Below are 20,581 nucleotides of genomic sequence, written 5' to 3'. Positions count from 1 at the left end.
TGGACAAAGTTTGTTTCCACGTTTAGTTGGTCCATAAAATATATTGTTGTAATAAAAAAATAATAAGTGAATTACCATTTTTATATCGAAATTAGAGGTTTGATCATATCTATTAAGTTTTTGCAGTGTCTTAAAACATTTCATAAGTCACTTATTATTACGGTTTGGTTGTATTCCTCTTCACTTGTAAGTGAAAGGTTTTAGATTCGATTTTCGCCAAAGGCGAATTTGAACTACATTATTGCTAACCCATCACAAGACTTATCCTATTTTCTTCCCTTCAGATAATACCGTTTGTTCAAAAAAAAAATTCATAAAGATTTTGGTATTCTATAAGCACGGTAAAAAGAGTGAAAGACGAATATTTCAAATTTTTCCCAGTATTTTAAGTAGATAGAGTAGATTGGAGATGGTATAACATGGAGATAGATAAGGTAGGGTAGCAATAGCAATGGAGAGGGAGTTAGGGTAGGTCCCGCATAGTTTAGTTTCTGTCATCCAGACACAGAGAGAGGGGAAGGCCCCACCCAAGGCCAAAAGCCAGAAGCCATCTGAGTCAGGGAGATATCAGATATTAGATTCTGAAGAAAATATTAACAACGGTGGCGATGTGCGTGGAATGATGCATCACATATTCTGCATAGGCTATATAGCCAACGAGGAGGATTCCGATAACCATTATCCTCAAAAAAAAAACCACCGTTACCGTTGCCGTTGCCAGCAAACTCGATATATATACATATTCAGACTGACATAGAAAGACAGAGTTTGTGTTTGCCACTGAATATTCTCAACAACAATATTATTAATATTATTCCGAAATTCATGAGTTGCTCCGTTGCGGTGTGATAAATGACATGTCAAAATCCAGTTGTCGTCGACGTTGATGTTGCTGCAGCTGCTAAGGAAGAGGGTTGTTGTTAGGCCACCTGCCTCTTATACCTTGCATTCATTTCATCGATCCTTTCTCGTTACTTCCCAATTGCCAATTGGGATTTGGAATTTTTGGATTTTTGAAATCGTTAATTCCAAAGCGACTACCCAAATCCAAATACTATATAACCCTCCAATCCAATCTCACACTTGATTTCATCACACCACCATTAATATTAGAGAGAGAGAAAGAATCAAGAGGAATGCGAAATGCCTCCGCCCCCGATGAAACTCAAGCAATCTTCTGCTTCCGCTTCTTCTACCAATCAATCCCTCACCACCACCGCCACCAGCGCGCAGGAAGCGCGCCTTCTCGTCCGTGAGACGCTGCGTATCAGTGCCACCCTCGCTTCCTCCGCTCCCTCCCAGTCCCACGCCCAACCCCCCAAGCAGCATCTTCCCCAGCTGCTCCACCACGATCAGGATTTTGTGGGCTCCAGCTTCCGTTTGATTTGTTGCGAGGAGATCGACGGCCGCCGATGGAACTACGTCGCCGAGCCCGATTCCTCCTCCTCCTCTGCAACCACCTTCAAGAAGGGCTCTTTTCGCGCCCTGAGCTTGCACAGCCCCCAGCCCCCTCTCGACGTCAGTACTTTTCACTTTAATCACTCTTTCTCTCTCTCTCTCTCTCTCTCTCTTAATTTGGCTGTTTCTTTTTATATCTTCTTCTTTTCCAAGCTTTGTTTCATACAATTTCTCAACTTAATTAAGTATGGATACCGAACAAGTGTAACCTTTCTGGTGAGTTGCTTAATAAGCATTGACATTATGTGCAAAATTTGATCACTTTTTCTCTGACTGATGACGACACTTCCGAGTTTTGTGTGTCGGATTTTTGGTGCAGGGGTTGATGTCTTTTGTAAGGTCATATGTTGTCCCCGAAGGTTTCCCTGATAGTGTAATCCCTTCCTATGTCCCCTACATGACATGGAGAGCTCTCAAGGTACATACACTATCATAAAAACTTATTTTCTATCGTCTGTTTATCATCCCTGCTGTAGAAGATGCTCCAACTTCTTAAAGCTGTTGTCCCTTGGTCGAATCGAATGCCATCAATAACCATATTTTTTTTGTAGCACTTCTTTGGTGGCGCAATGGGTGTTTTTACAACACAAACCCTTTTGAATTCAGTTGGGGTCTCTAGAAATACATCTGCTTCTGGGGCTGTTGCTATCAACTGGATTCTCAAGGTAACGATATTACTTGTCATTATTGTTCCGGCATTTCTTGATCGCATTGCAAGTTTTGTATTTCTCAAGCTTTTGATTCTTAAGAAAAATTGTAACATCCCCCTGGTTTTCATTTCTTTTGGCTGCAAAAGGATGTTTTAAAGCACTTTAAGAAAAATTGACAGTGGCTAATAAGTTTTGTGTTATGCACTGTGTTACTCTGCCACATTAGACCAGACCAGGGAGGAGTTCAATTATATCAGTGCCTTTTGTGAGATCTTCATATTCCTATCCCATTTACAACCTGTTGCCATCAGGTGAAGGACTGTCATAGTTACGTTAACTAGTGACTTAGATATCCAATTGAATCCGGCACCACAAATGAGTGCGAAAACCTGCTTACTCTTACTCTTGTGACTGCAGTCATTAATAGAATCTGAATTGTTTTGGACAAGTGTTATACGCTGAACAGTCTGGTAGCCAATGTTTCTTTTGGATTGTGCCCGTTTTCATTGTTGAAGGAATGTTAAAATATGTTTTTGTAGAGTCAAGCATACAAATTTGTACTTTTGCTTTTATCCTTTTGAGGCATTTTGACTTTTAACTGTAATTTTGAGTTTAGTTAATGAGACCAAAACTTGGAATTGTTTATGTAGAAGTTTACTTTTGTGGCTTGTGCTACAGCTTTTTCTTCTAATGTCGATATCGTATAACAGAATGATTTGAATCTAAATTATTAAATTTCTGTCTAGGATGGTGCTGGGCGTGTTGGAAAAATGCTTTTTGCCCGACAAGGAAAGAAATTTGATTATGATCTAAAACAGGTAAGAAATATTTGCCAACTTCATAGTACTGCACATTTCATAACTCACAATACCTCACTAGCCTTTTCTTAATGCTGAGGTGTTATAGTTGCGGTTTGCTGGTGATCTTCTCATGGAATTGGGTGCTGGAATAGAGTTGGCAACTGCAGCTGTCCCTCACCTGTTTCTTCCTTTGGCTTGTGCAGCTAATGTGGCAAAGGTTTGACATTTTCGTATAACTTAAATTATTCCTTGTCAGTTTTACAACCTCTCATCCTCTTTTGTTTTTCGTAGAATGTTGGTGCTGTTACATCAACATCAACTCGAACACCAATTTACAAAGCGTTTGCAAAAGGAGAAAACATTGGAGATGTGACAGCTAAGGGAGAATGTGTTGGCAATATTGCAGATCTGGTATGCTTGCCCAACTTCTTTTGTAGGATGATTATGTGTTACAGGAATCTGGACATAGTATCACTGAATCATATGAGCACATTGGTGTAGCGGGGGAGAGAGACTCACATGTGAAGGGAGGAGTGAGAATACGGAATAATTGTTTGCCCACATCTTACTAGCTTAAGCTTCGTGTAAAAGTAAAATGAATTTTTCTTCCTCTTGCAGTTGTCGTTGTTGCAGTTGTCATGCTAGGATTCATATAGCCGACCCCACTTAGTAGGATAAGGCTTGTTGTTGTTGTAGCAGTTGTAATTGTCTCATAACTTTTGGGGTCTACCCCCTAGTGTGATTCATCTTAATTTGGCTTGACCTTTGTGTTGTGTACCTTTGGTTGTCTTGTGGTTTTTTCCAAGTGGATAACTTATCATTGTTTTTGTGCTTTGTTTTCACTTCTAAACAGTTTGAGTTTTCTTTGCCTATAAACTCTCATTTCATGTAAAAGAATAACAGATTTTTATTTTTTAATTAGTCTCTTTGTTCCAATGTGCACTTTTATGCATGAACTTAATCATTTTTTGTTGATGATTGTGAACCTATGCCTTGTGAAGCTGGGAACTGGCCTGAGTATATTGATCTCAAAAAGAAATCCATCGCTGATAACTACATTTGCGCTCCTTTCATGTGGATATGTTCTCAGCTCCTACCAAGAGGTTCGTGTACAATAGTGAAGATTGATTTAGATTTGCATGCTCCATGTATCATTTGTTTAATAGAAGTAATTTGTTTCCAGGTTAAATCTGTAGTATTACACACCTTGAACCGAGCGAGATTCGGTGTGGCAGTAGATGCTTTTCTTAAAACAGGTTAGCATCCATGTTCTACCTTAGAGTTCCCCTCATGGCATCATGCATAATAGTTATCCCGAGTGTTTTTCCAGATATATATTGTAACTGTGCTTTCCTTTTCCCCCATTTCTAGGGCGAGTGCCGTCATTGCTGGAAGGGAACTTGAAGGAAAACGTTTTCAATTTTCCCTGGGTGAAAGATGGGCCTGTTGTTCTTGGTATGTTTGGGAAGATCTTGTTCTTTGTTTATGAATCATGAACATCTGGTTTTTTGGTTCGCCTTGAGATTTTCTCTTTTATCATTCATTTTTATTTTCTCCACTGAGTGGCAGGACCACGATTTAAAGATGCATTCCAAGAGCCAAGTGTATATATTGCGATAGAGCCCTTCTTTGAGGTAAGCGCTTTTGAGGGGGGGTTAAATTTTGACCTATTATCCTATTTTATATTCTTTAATATTTCTTTTCTTGATTGATGACAGAAAGAGAAATATGTTGTGACATATAATCCTTCAAAAGGTAAAGTGTACGCATTGTTCAAAGATCAAGCGAAGTCAGATGACATTCTAAAAGCGGCATTTCATGTGAGATATACTGCTTATTTCTATGGTCTTTGGCATCTAGAAGGAGTTTTTATCTTTTCGTTCATATAAGGGATTGTAGATGTTACATATCACTTTGTTTTGCAGGCTCAGGTACTTCTGCATTTCATGCAATTATCATATAACAGTCAGCATCTGTATCAGAAGGACAAGAAAGATGAATTTTTAAACTTCGAGCCCACGGCTAAAGATCTGGAGGCATGCATTGTTGAGTCATGTAACATGGTCTCAACTTCGTATGGGATTTTCAAGAGTAAAGCTAAAGAGCAGGTAATTGATGTTCAACATTTTTAACTTTATTATTTTGTCACATTTAGTGGCCATTTAGGCTGGGTTATAGTAAGCGAATAGATTCCACAATTGTCACAAAACCAAATATATAAAAGGGAAATGATATCTTTCCAAATAGTGTAACATGTTATATTTTCAAATTACCAATCACTGAATGATAAGGTTTATTCCTTGTCAAATTCATGCTCCAAAGTTGTTAGCTTAACAACATAGCTCGCAAATTTTTTGACACGAGCACTGCCAATTTAAGCATCCTGAGATCTATTTAATGATGCAGTGGATGTGGTTCAAATGTTTCTGTCAGCACAAGAGGATATTGGATTTTGTGTTTGGAAACTACCAAAGTTTTATACTTGTTTATGATAATGCACCACCATTGAGTTTTTTTTAATCTTTTTTCCCATCCAGATAGTTGCTTGAAAAGATTACAGTGCACATTGTTTGTTTTAAAGGTAGTAATAATCTATTTTCCTGTAGGGATGGATGATGTCAGAAGCACATCTCAATCCTGGGCGAGCTCGTCTGATTCAGTGATTAATTTGGACAATGTACCGGTACTCCCTTTCCCTGCAAGGTTGGCTTTGACATTTGAAGAATGGATAGTTTTAATTCCTCTTAAAATCAAAGAAACAGAAGCTTGTAAAGGAGGCAAAAATGGGAATTACCACAATATCAGTGAGGCCGCGGGAACCATTGGCGTCATTATGCCGATCAGGTCTGTGCCAAGATGTGCTTGGTGGAACAAACTTAAATGAAGATGACATGGCGTGCTGCAGTATTTGAGTCGTAACTAGATGATGTATTAACGCACAGGTGACGTCCATGTTTTTTTCTTCCTTCCATGTAGAGTCTGGCCTGGGTTTTGCTGTCGTAGGTTTTTTCCGTCTTATCTTCTTCACGTTTGTCAAATATATAGTACTGTGGAAACCACGAAATCCTTCTAAATATCAATGAATTTATGCGTTTGCCCATTACTTAAAAGAGTTAAGGGCCACTTTCTTGTTTAGGTAAGCAACCCACTAAATTTGTCTTCAGTTTTATGTTTTGAGTTTTCATATTGTGACATTTCCGTATACATTACTTTCACCCTCGCTCATTCCTCCTTTTTTCAGTATTCTTTTACTCTATCCGTGACAGAAAAATCAAAATTAAAAACGAAATGAGCATCAAACAATTCCCAAAATTGTGTACCACTCTGGACGCTTGAGAGGGTCAGGACATGGCAACTTCAGTTGAAACTTGAAATGGGTAGTCTCACTTAACAATGGTGGAACTGAATTTAATTGGACTCCTGTGTCACATACAGAATTACATTGTATAAAAAGCCTTTTTCCAAATATGGATTCTATTGTCCTAACCCGTTCAACAATGGGGCCTTGTTGACCAATTGCAGGAAACAAGCCCATTCCCATTGGAAACGGCTCGCACACCCTTTGGGACACTATGGTCGTAAACCTATCATGCGTTTCCACGTATTTTAATTTTCTTCTTTTAATAAAATAATATATATCACGGGTGAGAGGGATTTGGATTAAACCATAAAATAGGGTTTTCATATTAATTTAGTATCAAACTCGACGCCCATATGAGTCGATTATGAACCTCTAGCTTGCAAGTGTACAAAAATACTATTAGACAATTTAGACTATAGCGTTTGTGATTATTTTAATTTTCAAACATATCAGATAATTTGACCAAAATCAACGAGACATAGCTTTACATTTTGAGCTGAGATATTTCGATGTGTCCGGAACACAGGGTGGTAACGTGGTTAATCACGTGTCACTATACAAGTGGTAAGATACTTGTGTTAAAAAAAATTAACTACTTAAAAAATAAGACTTCCCTCCACTTATATAATGATATGTGGTGTACTATCCATATTCCCGACACAAGAAAAAATTTATCGAGCTTAGACTAGTTTTAAAACCTGGACAGGGCAGCCAAAATCAACCGGATCATATAGACGAAGTGTTTACACAAAATATCTTAGGGCCGAAGGATAGCTCTTCTTTGCCCATCTCCCTCTTTCAATCTGTACACTTCTCTCTGTATATTTCCTAGCCTACGAGAGGACGCGGTCGACTAACTTGCGAACCAGCTCTTGTATTTTTCCTTGCTCGCCCCATCAGTCTGCATACGAGTCTCAGTTTGATACCTTCGAAAGCAACATCATCCCTTTCCATTGCAGCTGCCAACTGCTTTCCGATCTCAATTTCCAACCAAAACTCATATAATCTCAGCTGTAGCATTTGACTTTGTTGGAGAATAAGATCTTATATCGGTCGTATTAAAAAAAACAAAAAAAACACAATTAATACATGGGATTTTCCACCCTAATATCACCGAGGTGTTTAGTAATAAAACTCAACACCTATTAATAGATGATTAAGTTAGGATAATATCGATGATGATACGGTATTACCACCTATCTTTGTTAATTGGTGATGCTTTCTAATAAAACATGGCCACATGTACAACTAATCCACTTGAGCAAAACTTAAATTTTGACGGTAACACCTCCAACAACACAGTTAGATAACACAAGAAGATTACTTTATAATCAGGAAAAAATATTAATAGCATGAGCACGTCACACGCATGATTCATTGATTCATTTAATTAAGGCACGACACAACACTAGAATTCCTTCTACCCGTCGTCAATAGAGACAAGGCCGATACGAAGGCTAAAATCTTGACAGGAAAAGATTTGATAATTTACTCATTTGAAAGATTTGCTAGCTAAACATAAAATGCTTTAAATATCGTTACTTTTTCTTTAATCACTCAAAGGAAATGATGTACGTGCATGTATATTTATAATTTCTTCTTTTCTGAAAACAATATTTAAAGCTTCTTATAATAAGCTAGCAAATCTTTCAGACGAGTAAATTAGCCTTCTTCACCAAGAAATCGAAGCCATTTTGATTGTGTATGATTAGCATGAGAATGTAAAATGCACTGCATATTGCATGCGTCAAAAAAGGAGGAGAAAAAGAGTAAAATGCACTTATTACTCTACTCTTTATATAAGACCATGGTTACCTTTTTGACTGCATCAAGCCCTTTTTTTTTTGTTGTTACAAGGGGTTAAGTTTTTAGCTAATTCCTTCCCATTACCATATCCACATTCACCTCCGGTGACTTTGAATCAAGCATTATCTCAAGAGAAAAAAAATTAAGAAAAAAAAAAAAATATGTCGACTGAAGTTTGTGCATATGCGAGAGTCAACACAATATGATATAGCTGGAACATCTATACAATGTTGCACATAGTATAATCCGACCTTATTAGTATATATTCACAAATACTATTGTCAATCACCTGTCTTAATAGCTCACGAAACAATATTACAATCATAAAAACATTTCTTCAAAATCTAAACGATGAACATAATGAAGCTTTGCAACGATTCCAGTGAAGTAGCCCCAAAAGGAGATGGCTATATATATATATATATATATATATATATATATATATATGTCTTCTTAAGTTCTTGTAACAGAAAACATAGATTTTCTTATATGTATGTATAACGTAAGGATAGATCCAAAGTTTTGGGAGAACATAACAAAACTCAACACATTTTTTTGTCTGCATGTTGAAATACTTTAATTACTTGTAAAAGGGAAGAGTTAATTAATTACTAAGTAGATTGCTAATAGAATTCATAAAATATACTTTATTTTTTGTTTAATTTTTTCTGTCAACCTATAGGTTCTGGTTATTATATAGTACAAAACTTACACACATATCATAGGAGATGGATTGTCTGCCCTTTCATTTTCATACTTTCCCCATGCCTATGTGTGGTCACGATTTATATTAATTTTTTATAAAAATAATAAAACAAAAAGTGATAGAAATATAAAATGTTAACGTGGCTTAACCGTGACCACACAAATAAGAAGGCATAGAAAGAGTATGGAAATAGGATGGCAGACAATCCACCTCCCATGTCATATATCGCTTGATCAATATAATATTCACTACAAAAATGTAATAGTAAAGGGGGAAAGGACATTGGTAATGCTGAAGCAACCTGCACCTCTAAGTAGAGATCAGTCTCTCGATCCATTATTTCCATGGTGAAATAATGAAACTACCAACAAAACTGACTGCCAATTGCCAAACCAAGATATCCCAAACTACATTGCATAACCATGGATAAACCAATGATATTACATATATAAAGAAAACCCAAGTAAATTGGAGATGAAAAAGGAGAACATGACTGAAGAAAAAAAAGACTGTGTAAATTAAAGATGATAATAATGATAGAGTACTTTTAAGGGTAGGGTTAAGCAGAAACTAGCTAAATATTGATGATTAAGGGGCAGGTGGGGAAGGGGGTGGTGGTTTGATCTTGTTGGCTAGATTGTGTTTGTTGTTGTGCATCCAAACCTTGAGAACCCTTCTCTTGACCCCAATCTCTTGGCAGAAGTTTTGGACAAATGAGTCTTCCTGCTTCTGAATCTTCCACCCTACTTTCTCTGCAAAGTTTAGCATTTTTTCCTTCTGCTCCTGTGTAAACTTTGTCCTGAACCTTTTCTTTGCTACCTGTCCTACTGGTGGCCTGCTGCCCACTGCACCACCACCACCGTGATGAAGATGATGATGATCTTCCGGCTCATCAGATTGATCTGAAGGGATGGACCCCACCATCCCCAGCATCCCCATCCCCATGTTATAGTTAGGCATCAGCATCTGGGGTTGGTGGGGGTACTGGGGTGGTGCTAGTAAACTCTTGTGATGTCCTCCTCCTCCTCCTCCTCCATGATTTAATAAGAATTTCCTGCTCCCAATTCCAACCGCCCTGTTGATGGTATGATGGAAATTATGATCCCAAGAGGAGAGCTGCTGCTGCTCACCTTCAACTTCTTTTCTGTGGAAGTTTCTGTGGCAGTTGCAGGCAGAGCAATTGAGGGCCTCAATGGTACCTTCTTCTCCACTGGGCATGAATTCGCCACAGCCATCCGTGGCGGTCCCTCCCATGGCTGCTGCATGGTTCTTGAGGCACTCCTTGTACCTCACCCCATTGTGCCCAACTTTCTTATTATTAAAAGTGCTGTATTTGTAGGGCACAACATTTGCATTTGCATTGTTGACATGATGCTCCACCTCCTCCTCATGAGAATGATCCAGGCTTGTGGGCATGGGAATAGAGCCATTAGTGTTGGGGGGGATTTGATTTTGGGGCACCACTGCTGAGGAGGGAAGAAAATTGGAGTGCTTGTTGTTGTTCTGGGGCACTGGTGCTCTTGCTGCTGCTGATGTAGGGTCATGGGGGCGCTGCTGGTGATGATGATGGATCAAGTGTCCATGCCCACCACTTCCAAAGGACGTATTTATTAGGATCGGGATTGGGCTTGGGATTGTGATTGGGATCTCTCCTTCTTGACTTGAAAGATGATCCATCATTAATTAATTAATTAATCTATCCTTTAGCTAGAATAGACAGATGGATCTTTCTCTCTTTTTCCTCTAACTATTATTTTAATGATTTGGGTCTTGTTTGTTTGGTAATTGGAGACCAAAAGAGAAGGAACAAGAGAGAGAGAAAGAGAATTGGAGGGTTTGAATATGGGGCCAATATATAATTAATCCTTTTGATTAAAGAACATAGTATAGCAATTAATTAAAAGGGTCTTGATCACTCTTGAGCCACATCCACTTTGAATATACATATATCTCCCTAAATATGTATATACCAGTAGTAGTACCTAGCTAGCAAATAGTACTAGTGTTCCTCTTTCGTTAATTTGAAACAGATAGATGGATAGATAGACAGAGGGAAGGAGGGAGGGAGGGAGTAAAGGTGGTCACCATGCACTCATCAAAGACTTCAAGAAGGATGATCAACAAAAAAGAAATTAATCGGTCGAGAAATAGCTATAAAGTAGAGAAGATCATAAAGAAAGAAGACAATAAGAGGATGAACTTCCCTTGGAGAATATATCTTGGTGTATAGCTAGTTCATGCTCACGCACCGTCGCCAACTGCACCTTCCATTTTCCCATTTTTCAGTCAGAAAGAAGCTGCAAAAGAAAAACAGTCTTTCTTTGACCTTTTTTTTTTTTTTTTTTGGGGGGGGGCGGGGGGGGGGTGTTGAGGGGTGGGGGAGAAGCTTAATCAAATGAAAATGGTGAAGTGTAGATTAGTTTATGAACAAACAAGAATAATTGATTATGTTAGCAAGAAGGGGAAGGGAACTGGTGGAGCTAGTGGGTGGTAAAGAAACAAAGCCAGAAATTAGAAGAGATCAGTTGTTTGAGGAAATCACACTCAGAGAGAGAGAGAGAGAGAGAGAGAAAGAGAGAGAGAGAGTGAGAGTAGGTATAGCCAAGCTTAGCGGTAGAGAGACCAGAGACTGGTTTTGATGGTGGGTTTAGCCAGTGAAGCACTAAGTATTAATATCAGCTTACAATACAGTCACTAGTGATGAGTCCTGATGAGGGGCCCAATTAGGAAAGACGAGAGAGAGAGAAGTAAAGGCATAGCTTTTTTACAGAGGAATACACTGAGCTTTTGGAGAAACCAAACTAGTTGAAACCTGAGAGAGCACCCATAATACAGCAACAACAACAAAACTAAACTATAAAAAAAAAAAAAAAAAAAAAAAAAGAAGAAAAAAGTGGGGTGCTTGCTTGCACTATCAGGCAAGTTTACGCCACATACAGCGAAGTGTGCGTGTCAGAGAGTGGAGAGGACAAAAGGAAAGCCAGAATACAATGCCAATTGCCAGAGAGAGAGAGAGTGCCAAGGGGAATTAGGCTTATGAAAAGTAATGTTGTCTCAATGGAAAATTAGCAAAATCTCTCCTTTTTATGATACAGGGAAGTTATTTTTGCACTCTCGTTTCTGTTACACTCCACACTTTTATTCTAGCATATTAATCAAATAAATTAATTAAAGAACAAATTAATATAAAAAGGTGACGGAGAAAATAAGAGTTTGAAAATCATTACCGTAGTTTAATATGAGTGCCCTAAACTTTAGGGTAGTGCTCCACTCCCACATTTTTATTTCTCATACCCTCTCAATTTTCAGCCCTATCGAATGAATTGAAGAAAATTAATGACAAAAAATTAACAAGTGTTTGGAAGATAAAAATAGGTATGTGAATAGTATTATCCAAACTTTATTTGAACTCAAAGAGTTCTTGATGCACCTTCTCCAGCCTTTTTGTCTTCAATTTTCACTTTTAAATTGCACTCTTAATCAAGGACCTAAGAGTATCTCCATCAGAGAGATACAAATTTGAGATGTAAAAGCAAGATTTACATCTCAATTTATATTTCCGAGGAGTGTAAATTTTAATTTTATTTTAATGAGGGAGATATATAAATTTGAGATTCCATTTATTGCTTTCTTTTTTATTGGCGGCGTTCACTTCCAAATGATGTAGAAGAATATGTAAACTTACATTTTTATTTTCATATTAAGATGAATGTTTTACGTCCAGCCATTGGAGTGTTTTCTAGCCTCCCGAAAACGTAAAATGCCAATTGCAAGGCATTTTGTATCTTTCATTGGAGGCGCTCTAATTAATTCGATCCAGTTATTACTTTAAGTATAGCTTGAAGCCTTGATAAATTAATGACATGAATGATACTAATGCATATAAAGATTATGATCAGGAGACAGATGTTTTTGACACATATTTAGATACTGACTTTATAGGGTCCCAGTTGATAATGTATTTCAATGATCCGTAACATCTATATTTTAGCATTATTCATATATCATTATTGTAAAAAATTACATAAATCCAAAGTCGTCAAGACATTCATTTATAGTGAAGAAAATAAACGAATATAGTTCTACTAACAAACATTAAATTGAATCTAACAATCATATAGTTTTAGATTTAGGTATTTTTTATTGAAGTAAGACATAAAAAAAAAAAACAGTTACATTGTTGAAAAACATTATGGAGTAAACCCTCCAAAAACAGATGTAAAAAATGTGTGTCCCACACTTAACTATATATATATATGCAGGCATGCATGCTACTTTATATATAGTACAGCTACTGCCCCGGCACTCAGGTCAGCTCCATGCTACAAATGGGTGTTTAATTATTAAATTGAAGTTTCGACGTTAACCCTTCGAAGTGAAATTGAGTGCCCCATGCTATTCATGTGAACCATTTCATAACAAATTATCTAATTAAATAAAAGAATATTGTGAAGAAAATTAAGATTCTACTATAAAATCAATTAGAAATAAGAGTAGTCTAACTTACTTATAAATACATGCAAGGTCTCTCTTGGTATAAATGTGGAATTCTTTCTCAAAATGCCTTACGAATGATAAATTTTTAGCCAAACACGCAGACAACACAAATAGTGTGACGTGAAGCACGTGTGATCATTGAGCTTCACACGTGTAGAACCTGCTCTAATACTATAAAGAAAGTTGAGATTCATCATAAAACTAATCGGCAATATGGGGAGTTACGCAACTTATTTATAAGTATAGACAAAATCCATCTTATAAATGTGAGATTCATTATTAACATAATGATCCTTACACTACTAGAAATTTGAGATATGGTCATGGATTTGCGGGGCCACAAATTTTGCCTCAATGGGCACAACTACTGTAGCCACTGTGGCTATTGTTAAGCAAGCCATGTCACACGGTTTGTGACGAAACAGGCACGGCCACTGTGGCACTTCCTCAGAGCTTCACAGGGATCCTTTCATCTGTTGAAATGGATGATCTCCAGATCCTTTCTACCTAATTATACTCATCAAACAATTCAAACTTTTGAAATTTGATGAACAAAATTAGATGAAAAGCATCTGAAGATGATCCATTTCCCTCATCTGTGGCATCGGTGATAGAGGACATCACCTTTTATTTAGCATTGGACTAAAAGCTACATTCACCTCGGCCATTGTAACTAATTAGTCCTTACTTACGGACAAAGCTGCTTAATTTCTATATTTCACCTCCCATAGCTGTCTGTTTTGTTCAAGATATTGGAAGCATGCATTCCTCTGCAAACAAGTTCACCATGATCGTATGTTCCGGTATAATAATATTGTACCATGTGTAAATTTCTTTTCAGATAATATTATATTATTAAATTTAAATTTTATATATAAATAAACTTGTTTCATGCAATTTACTCTCATAATATTCTTCATCACAACTCACAAGTGATGTATCATGCGTCAAATAAGGAATCAATCAATACGACAATAATGTCTCCTTGGAAAGCAGAAGACATGACAATTGACATTGCCATTTCAGTTCATTATGATACATCACATTCACACGAAGAGAGAGAGAGAGAGAGAGAGTTCATAATAGTTAAACTATCTAATCCCGTACTGATATAGAGACAGTGTGTCAATAGTTCATAATAGTTAAACTATCTAATGCTGTAGTGAGAGAGAGAAAGAGAGAGAGAGAGAGAGAGAGTCAATGGTTCTTTTAATAGTTAAACTATGAAACTATCTAATCCAGTAGTGATATGTGGTACCATGAATCTTAGCAATACGATTACTTTATAATTTGATTTTAATGAATCTTAGTAGAAGTAAGTAATCTGAACTGTACGTAGTATATTTTGTACTACACTTAATATGTGTTTATAAGTTGGTGGAATATTAAGCCCATATCTAGTACAGTTTGTCTAGGGTGCCCTCGGTCAGCTCCTTTAAATTTTATATTTTAATCATTTAATACTACAATTTAATTTGAAATTTTAAGTTCGCCTCCCTCAAATAACAAATTTAATATTAAAATTATTGTAGCTAACTTGTTGGGTAAGCTTAACTCAAATCTCCCACACCTCAAATATATGGTTGGATAAAAAAAAGTGTATATTTAGTATTGATAATGAGACTCACTTTTATGAGTAATGCAAGTGATGCCAGATTTGCATGCTACATTATAACATTTATGATATGTAACATATAACACTTATAAATAGGATTAGGATCTTGGGACACAAAAATTTGTGGTTTCCACTTAATTAACTATTTTTAAGAATCTCAACCGTCTATTTTAATTTATCATTTATCGATCACTCTTGCAAAAAAAATTAGATAAATATATATGTGTGTATATATATGGGCAACACCATATTAAATAACTGCATGATATATGTGGATATTAGTACAGGGCTTCTTGTTCTATTAAGTTTTGCTTTATACAGCAGTCTGGACCCTGGAGGGAGGAATTAATTAACATGCATGTTTATAATATCTGTGAGAACTAAACTTTAGTCAAATCACTTTATTCTTGTATTATCCCTCCTTTATTCCACACTCTACCCACCACATTTAAGGACTTTATCCATCTTTAGTTTTTAGTTTTTATGTTTCTTCTCATCTTGTAATTTTCCCCTACTTTTTTCTTTGTTGCTCTTCTTTCTCCTTTTTGAGTTCTCTATATTGTTAGAGGCCATTGCTCTGTTATATTTCTTCATTTCTTTCTCCTTTTTAATTCATCATTTTGGGTCATTGCTCTGTTCCTTGGATTTCAATATATTTCTTGAACTCACATTTAAAAAAAAAACTGACTGGAGATGATTATTTTTGCTAATATAGCTGAATTTGTGAACATCGTGCATTTTTTGCATAGGACTATCTCTCATATATGCGTGGTAAGTTATAAGCTAAAAGATAGTACCAATGTAGTAAGTAATGAGCCATTGGTGCATCTTTCTGAAAATTTTGACACTTGATTTTATAGTTTTATTTGCTTAATAAAAAAATTAAAAAAAATCTCTCTTAATTTTTTTCTGTCGGTCAACTAAAGCATGTTAAAAAGTTACATTATTTATTAACCGTTTGAAATAAGCCTAAATTAGTAAATGTCACAAAAAAAATTAAATAAATAAAAAATCAGTTTTACTGTACTATATCGCATAAAGATAATTCTAATGTTCACTTTAATTGGGGAAATGAGGACTAAGTCTTTTTGGTATAATTAAAGCAAATTATTCTTTGTCAACTTAGATTGGATGTTATATCCCACATGCATGCTTTAATAATAATAATCAACGAGCTCAACTGTCCCTCACATTTTATACTTTCTAAGATACCAGCTGCTTTTTGCTAATAATCTCAACACCTACTATTTCGAGATGCACATGCCCTTTGTCTTTGGAAACCAAATCTTCCTTTAGGCGGCTAAATCATATTCGTCTTGCCAATCAAATTGCGTAGTTTGCTTCCCTTTTGATCTCCCTTTCGGTTTTCCTCTAAGGCATGCATGCTTCTCATCAACAATAACCTGATAAATTCAACAAAGGTGGCTTTTTGTCATACATGCATGCATGATCCTCGAGTGATGCCAACTTACAGAATATAGGCCAAATGTAATCCAAGTAAATATTTGGTAATGTTGGGAAACGGGTTGTGCCTTGTCGACGTTGTAATTACACGACCCGTTAGAGCATATCTAATGGGAGGGCTTATGGCCTAGGTAAATTGATAATCTTGCTTTGAAATTGAAAAAAACAATTACTAACGTAACAAAATTTGCCTAATTAAATTAAAGCTTAGGCACCTTATGCGGCCGAATTAGATCCAGCCCAAGCCTTAAATAGTGTGAGACCTACTTAATATTTAGAATCCTATCCTATAATCCTGAATAATAAAAAAAATATTGGTAGGCAATGTCATCTTAAAGGGCTGGATTTTGCCCATAGTCTCCAGGCCTTGCCCAACACATTAGATACGCTCTTAATACATACGTAAATAATACAAAAGATTCTGTAAAACATCAAATTATATGCTATGACATGTTTCACCCGTTAAGAATTATAATTATTGTAACTAGCAGTCATACTCATGCTATATATGCATGCACATGGAAGAAAAAAGTTGAAAAAAATGGAAGAGATAAAAGTTGGAGAAAATGTGAACCCACTTTAACATATTCTAATATTTTAAAATATGTAAAATTATGAGTTTATCTTTATTATACATGTAAATGTTTATTGCAACTAATGATCATCAGATTTTTTTGGACTTTCCATCCCCATATTTTTGTGTCTGCGATTAGTTCAATCTTCCTTACCAACCCAGTTAAGGGTAGCTTTGTCATTGAGATAGGCAAGAATGCAAAGCTGATCAGTGTGACCACCACCACCGGCAGTAATGCAGGTAAAATGATGGTATCATGCTTGCTAACCTGACACTCATGCATGCACACACTTTTTCTTGCTTCTTTTCTCGATCTCCCCTTCTTTCTTTATAAGAGGGTGAGGGTGGGACTGGGACTGGAATCGTCGTCTTATTCTTATAAACTATAAAGCATGCATAAGTAACATAAAGCAAAGCAGATATCTCTTGCTTTAATGTGTTTTGGTTCCCTTAATTTGCCTTTGTGCAGAAATAGGTAGCGGTTTCTTTTCTTCAACTGCATGCCAGGATATATATCCAAAACTCGCACTGGCAGTCTTGCAGGTCATCATTCTATATCCCTACTCACATCACATGGTTTATTTCTAAATTTACTTTCTTACGTATTTTTAAAAGCAAAGTAAGTTATATATTTCACATTCCTTAGATCAACCGCATTTATTATTTTCGTGCCCTTGATTGATTCACTTGTACCCGAAACGACATGTGATGCTCATAAAGGCATTTTGACAACTAAAACGCACAATTCAAATTTTTATATTTTTTATAGATTTTTGCTTCAAAGTCAGGTTATTTGACAGTAATTTCAATGCTTATAAATATATACTGCATTATCTATGAAAATTTTATCTGATAAAATTAAGGCATGCAACGATTAATTGGTAATATAGCCACGGAGGTGATACACACACGTGTATATATATATGTATATGTATACGTATATGTATATATCAAATATCTATGCATAGAAATGATATCCAAGTGTCTTAACCGAGTCCACATTTCCTAAAATTGTGTGGCCGATTAATTACCTGGTGTGTTTCCAGTTAGAAGCCTCATTGTGGTTAGGTATAGATCTGCACTCTGCAGTAATTGAGAGTGGGTGAGTTGTCTGCATATAATGACATCCTTCTAGGTTGCTTTGAGGAACAACATAGAGGGTTGTGGGTAATGATACCATCTTCTTGTTTTCTTTGGGGGCTTTTGGGGATCATCTCAGAGGCGTGATGATCAATCCTAGGCATTTCTGCTTCGTTATTCCTTCCGTTGGTAATTAAGCATTTGAAAAGTTGAGTGCATATATATGCGTTGTAAGTTTGTAACTTCCAAGCCTAGACCCCTTACTTAATTACAAGTTAGAAGTGAAAAGGAATACCACTAGATTGTAGTTCTAATTGACATGTAACTTCCAAGCTTTAAGAATGTGTGGTTTGAACATTGATTTTCCAGCGCCCTACGTACTCTTATGATCTTATCGCAGAATCAAACACATTTACTTTCTTTTGAAGTTTAGACTGCGGCTTTGACATAGTAAAGGAAAAGACTAGTCAGCCAGTCGCTGGGAACATTCCCTCCCCTTTATAATTTTGTCTGGACTTAGATCCGAATGCCACACACACACACACACAATATATATATATATATATATATATATATATATATATCAAGGGACCAAAGTAAAGCTTAATCTATCCTTGGGTAAAGCATAAGATTCAAAGCAAGCAAAAACTGAAAGAAAAAACAACGGAGAGACTACCTTTCCTTTTACACAGTCCGTTAGTATCCACCACCTCCTTCCTTCCAACCCCACCACCAAGTCCTCACGCATGATTCAGAAATTGATAAAGGCGGGGGGAGTGAGGGAAAATGTAGAGAGAAACAAAATTGCATCTAATTCCCTCTGTTTCCAACTTTTTTCATCCGTCTATGCATTGTTATTCCATATTTAGGCACATCAGGAGATGATATAATTTGTCAAATGAGCTCAAATGTGTAGTTATTGCGCTATCATTTTACTAATCTGATGCGCTATTCTATATGTGCTTTGACGCAAGACTAGAACATCAAATTAACAAAGCAAATGCTAGCGTGATACTAAATAGCGTCTTTTGAGTTGTCGTGTCTGTCTCAACCTAAAAAACTTTTTCAAAATGAGATGATTCTAAATTGACTCTTATTTGTTGCTTTTAAAGATGGTTTATGGGGTTTTAACGACGTTTAGTTGGTCAACAACATATTTTAAGTTTTGAAGATACTTTTGAAATTTCTCCATTTTATTTTCCCTTCACATCTAGAGTTTGTTAATGACTATTTAAACTTTATTAAGAAGCTGAAAATGGAGATTTTCGTTGTGATTTCTCGTAGGGATGGATGAGATGATAAAACAAGAGTCAACTAGCTATACTTTTCTTTTTTGTGTTATCTAGGATCTATTCATAATTATATACATGATAAAGAAGTTATAAAGTGATCTTATCTAAATCAAATATGTTGATAACACAAGATTTTTATTTTTTATTTTTTTAATCTGGCCGCAAAGTCCATCCCACTCCAGCATTGCTATCATGGGAAGTGATTTTGAGGAGAATTTATTGATAAACAAGAAAAATACAATATGTCAGGAGAACATGAGGCCAACCCTTGACTATTAAAGAATTCTTAAAAACAAGTCAAAACCTCTTTTAACAAAACCTATAACAAGGAAGCTTCGAAAGGTATGAGAATAAGCAGCTATAGCATAAGGAGGGGATAAATCCCACCAATGAACACTGGGATGATACTACGTGGTTCCTTATGTGTGTGCACGGGTTTGTTCATGCGTTTACTCACAATTTTTCTCTGAAAATCATATTTTTTTCATTGGAATTGATATGATTATTCTAATTAATGGTAAGGGAAATGGGATGGTTTGAATCCCATATTTATTTGGTTGAAGAGACAATCCTACAACTTGGATAATCTTCCATTACACTTGCATCTAAATCATAGCTTGTCCTCAAAATAATGGACTCTTATTAAGGCTTGTACACATAATCCACCACTAAGTGCGGTGCTATTTTTCTAGCGGTATTTTGACTTAAATTCAGTCAAAAAAAAAAAAAAATTTCCCCAAATTCTAATAAATGTCAAGGGAAATGCTATGAAGACTTTTTTAAAGTAGAGCTCTCCACTACCTCATGTTTTTTGCACAATGTTTAATATTGGTAAGCAATATCATTATGTTGAGAGTTTGCCAAAACTCTTGAGGCAATATCAAAGAAAGGAGAAATGCTAAAAAGACTCGAACTCATTTAGTCAATTTATTATTTTAAACTATTTCCTCTGGTACCTCACAACTTAACATTAATTCCTATGCTAATATTATAAAATTTTTGGTACAAAGCAATATTGAGGGAATGGGGATATGAACCTAGCCTAAGGGTGCATGGGTACATGTTCTAAGATTAACCACTTGAGCTACAAACCGCTTGCCATCGAGAATTTTTGAGTGCAAGCCAAATGAAACCGTTAAAAAGAAAGAATTATCGGTATGCCATCATGAAGAAACAATGGTCAAGAAAAGAAAATATCAGCTATGCACAATCTCAACAAGTAAGGATTATCCTACTCATTTACCAGTCGGACATAGACAGCCAAATAAAGACGGGGAA

At 36.1% G+C, this 20,581-nt stretch overlaps 2 protein-coding genes across 2 annotated transcripts; one reads left to right on the top strand and one right to left on the bottom strand.

The window, feature by feature from the left end:
- Positions 1 to 414: 414 nt before the first annotated feature.
- LOC137717847 (protein root UVB sensitive 6) lies at positions 415 to 6,018 on the top strand. Its single transcript, XM_068457334.2, has 13 exons — positions 415 to 1,518; positions 1,778 to 1,876; positions 2,010 to 2,123; positions 2,855 to 2,926; positions 3,015 to 3,125; positions 3,200 to 3,319; positions 3,910 to 4,011; positions 4,092 to 4,164; positions 4,280 to 4,363; positions 4,478 to 4,542; positions 4,627 to 4,728; positions 4,834 to 5,016; positions 5,515 to 6,018. Exons 1-13 carry the CDS (start codon positions 1,144 to 1,146, stop codon positions 5,569 to 5,571), a joined length of 1,557 nt encoding a protein of 518 aa, XP_068313435.1. The 5' UTR covers positions 415 to 1,143; the 3' UTR covers positions 5,572 to 6,018.
- Positions 6,019 to 8,963: 2,945 nt separating this feature from the next.
- Positions 8,964 to 11,418, bottom strand: LOC137718771 (zinc-finger homeodomain protein 1-like). Its single transcript, XM_068458307.2, has one exon. The coding sequence runs from the start codon at positions 10,459 to 10,461 to the stop codon at positions 9,370 to 9,372; it is 1,092 nt and encodes a 363-aa protein (XP_068314408.2). The 5' UTR covers positions 10,462 to 11,418; the 3' UTR covers positions 8,964 to 9,369.
- Between the last annotated feature and the right edge of the window lie 9,163 nt (positions 11,419 to 20,581).

This window comes from Pyrus communis, chromosome 8, assembly GCF_041283825.1.
Source record: "Pyrus communis isolate YQ-2024b chromosome 8, ASM4128382v1, whole genome shotgun sequence".
In the NCBI taxonomy this organism is placed as follows: Eukaryota; Viridiplantae; Streptophyta; class Magnoliopsida; order Rosales; family Rosaceae; genus Pyrus; species Pyrus communis.
The sequence above is the reverse complement of the archived record's forward strand: the minus strand, read 5'-3'. Positions and strand labels throughout refer to the sequence as shown.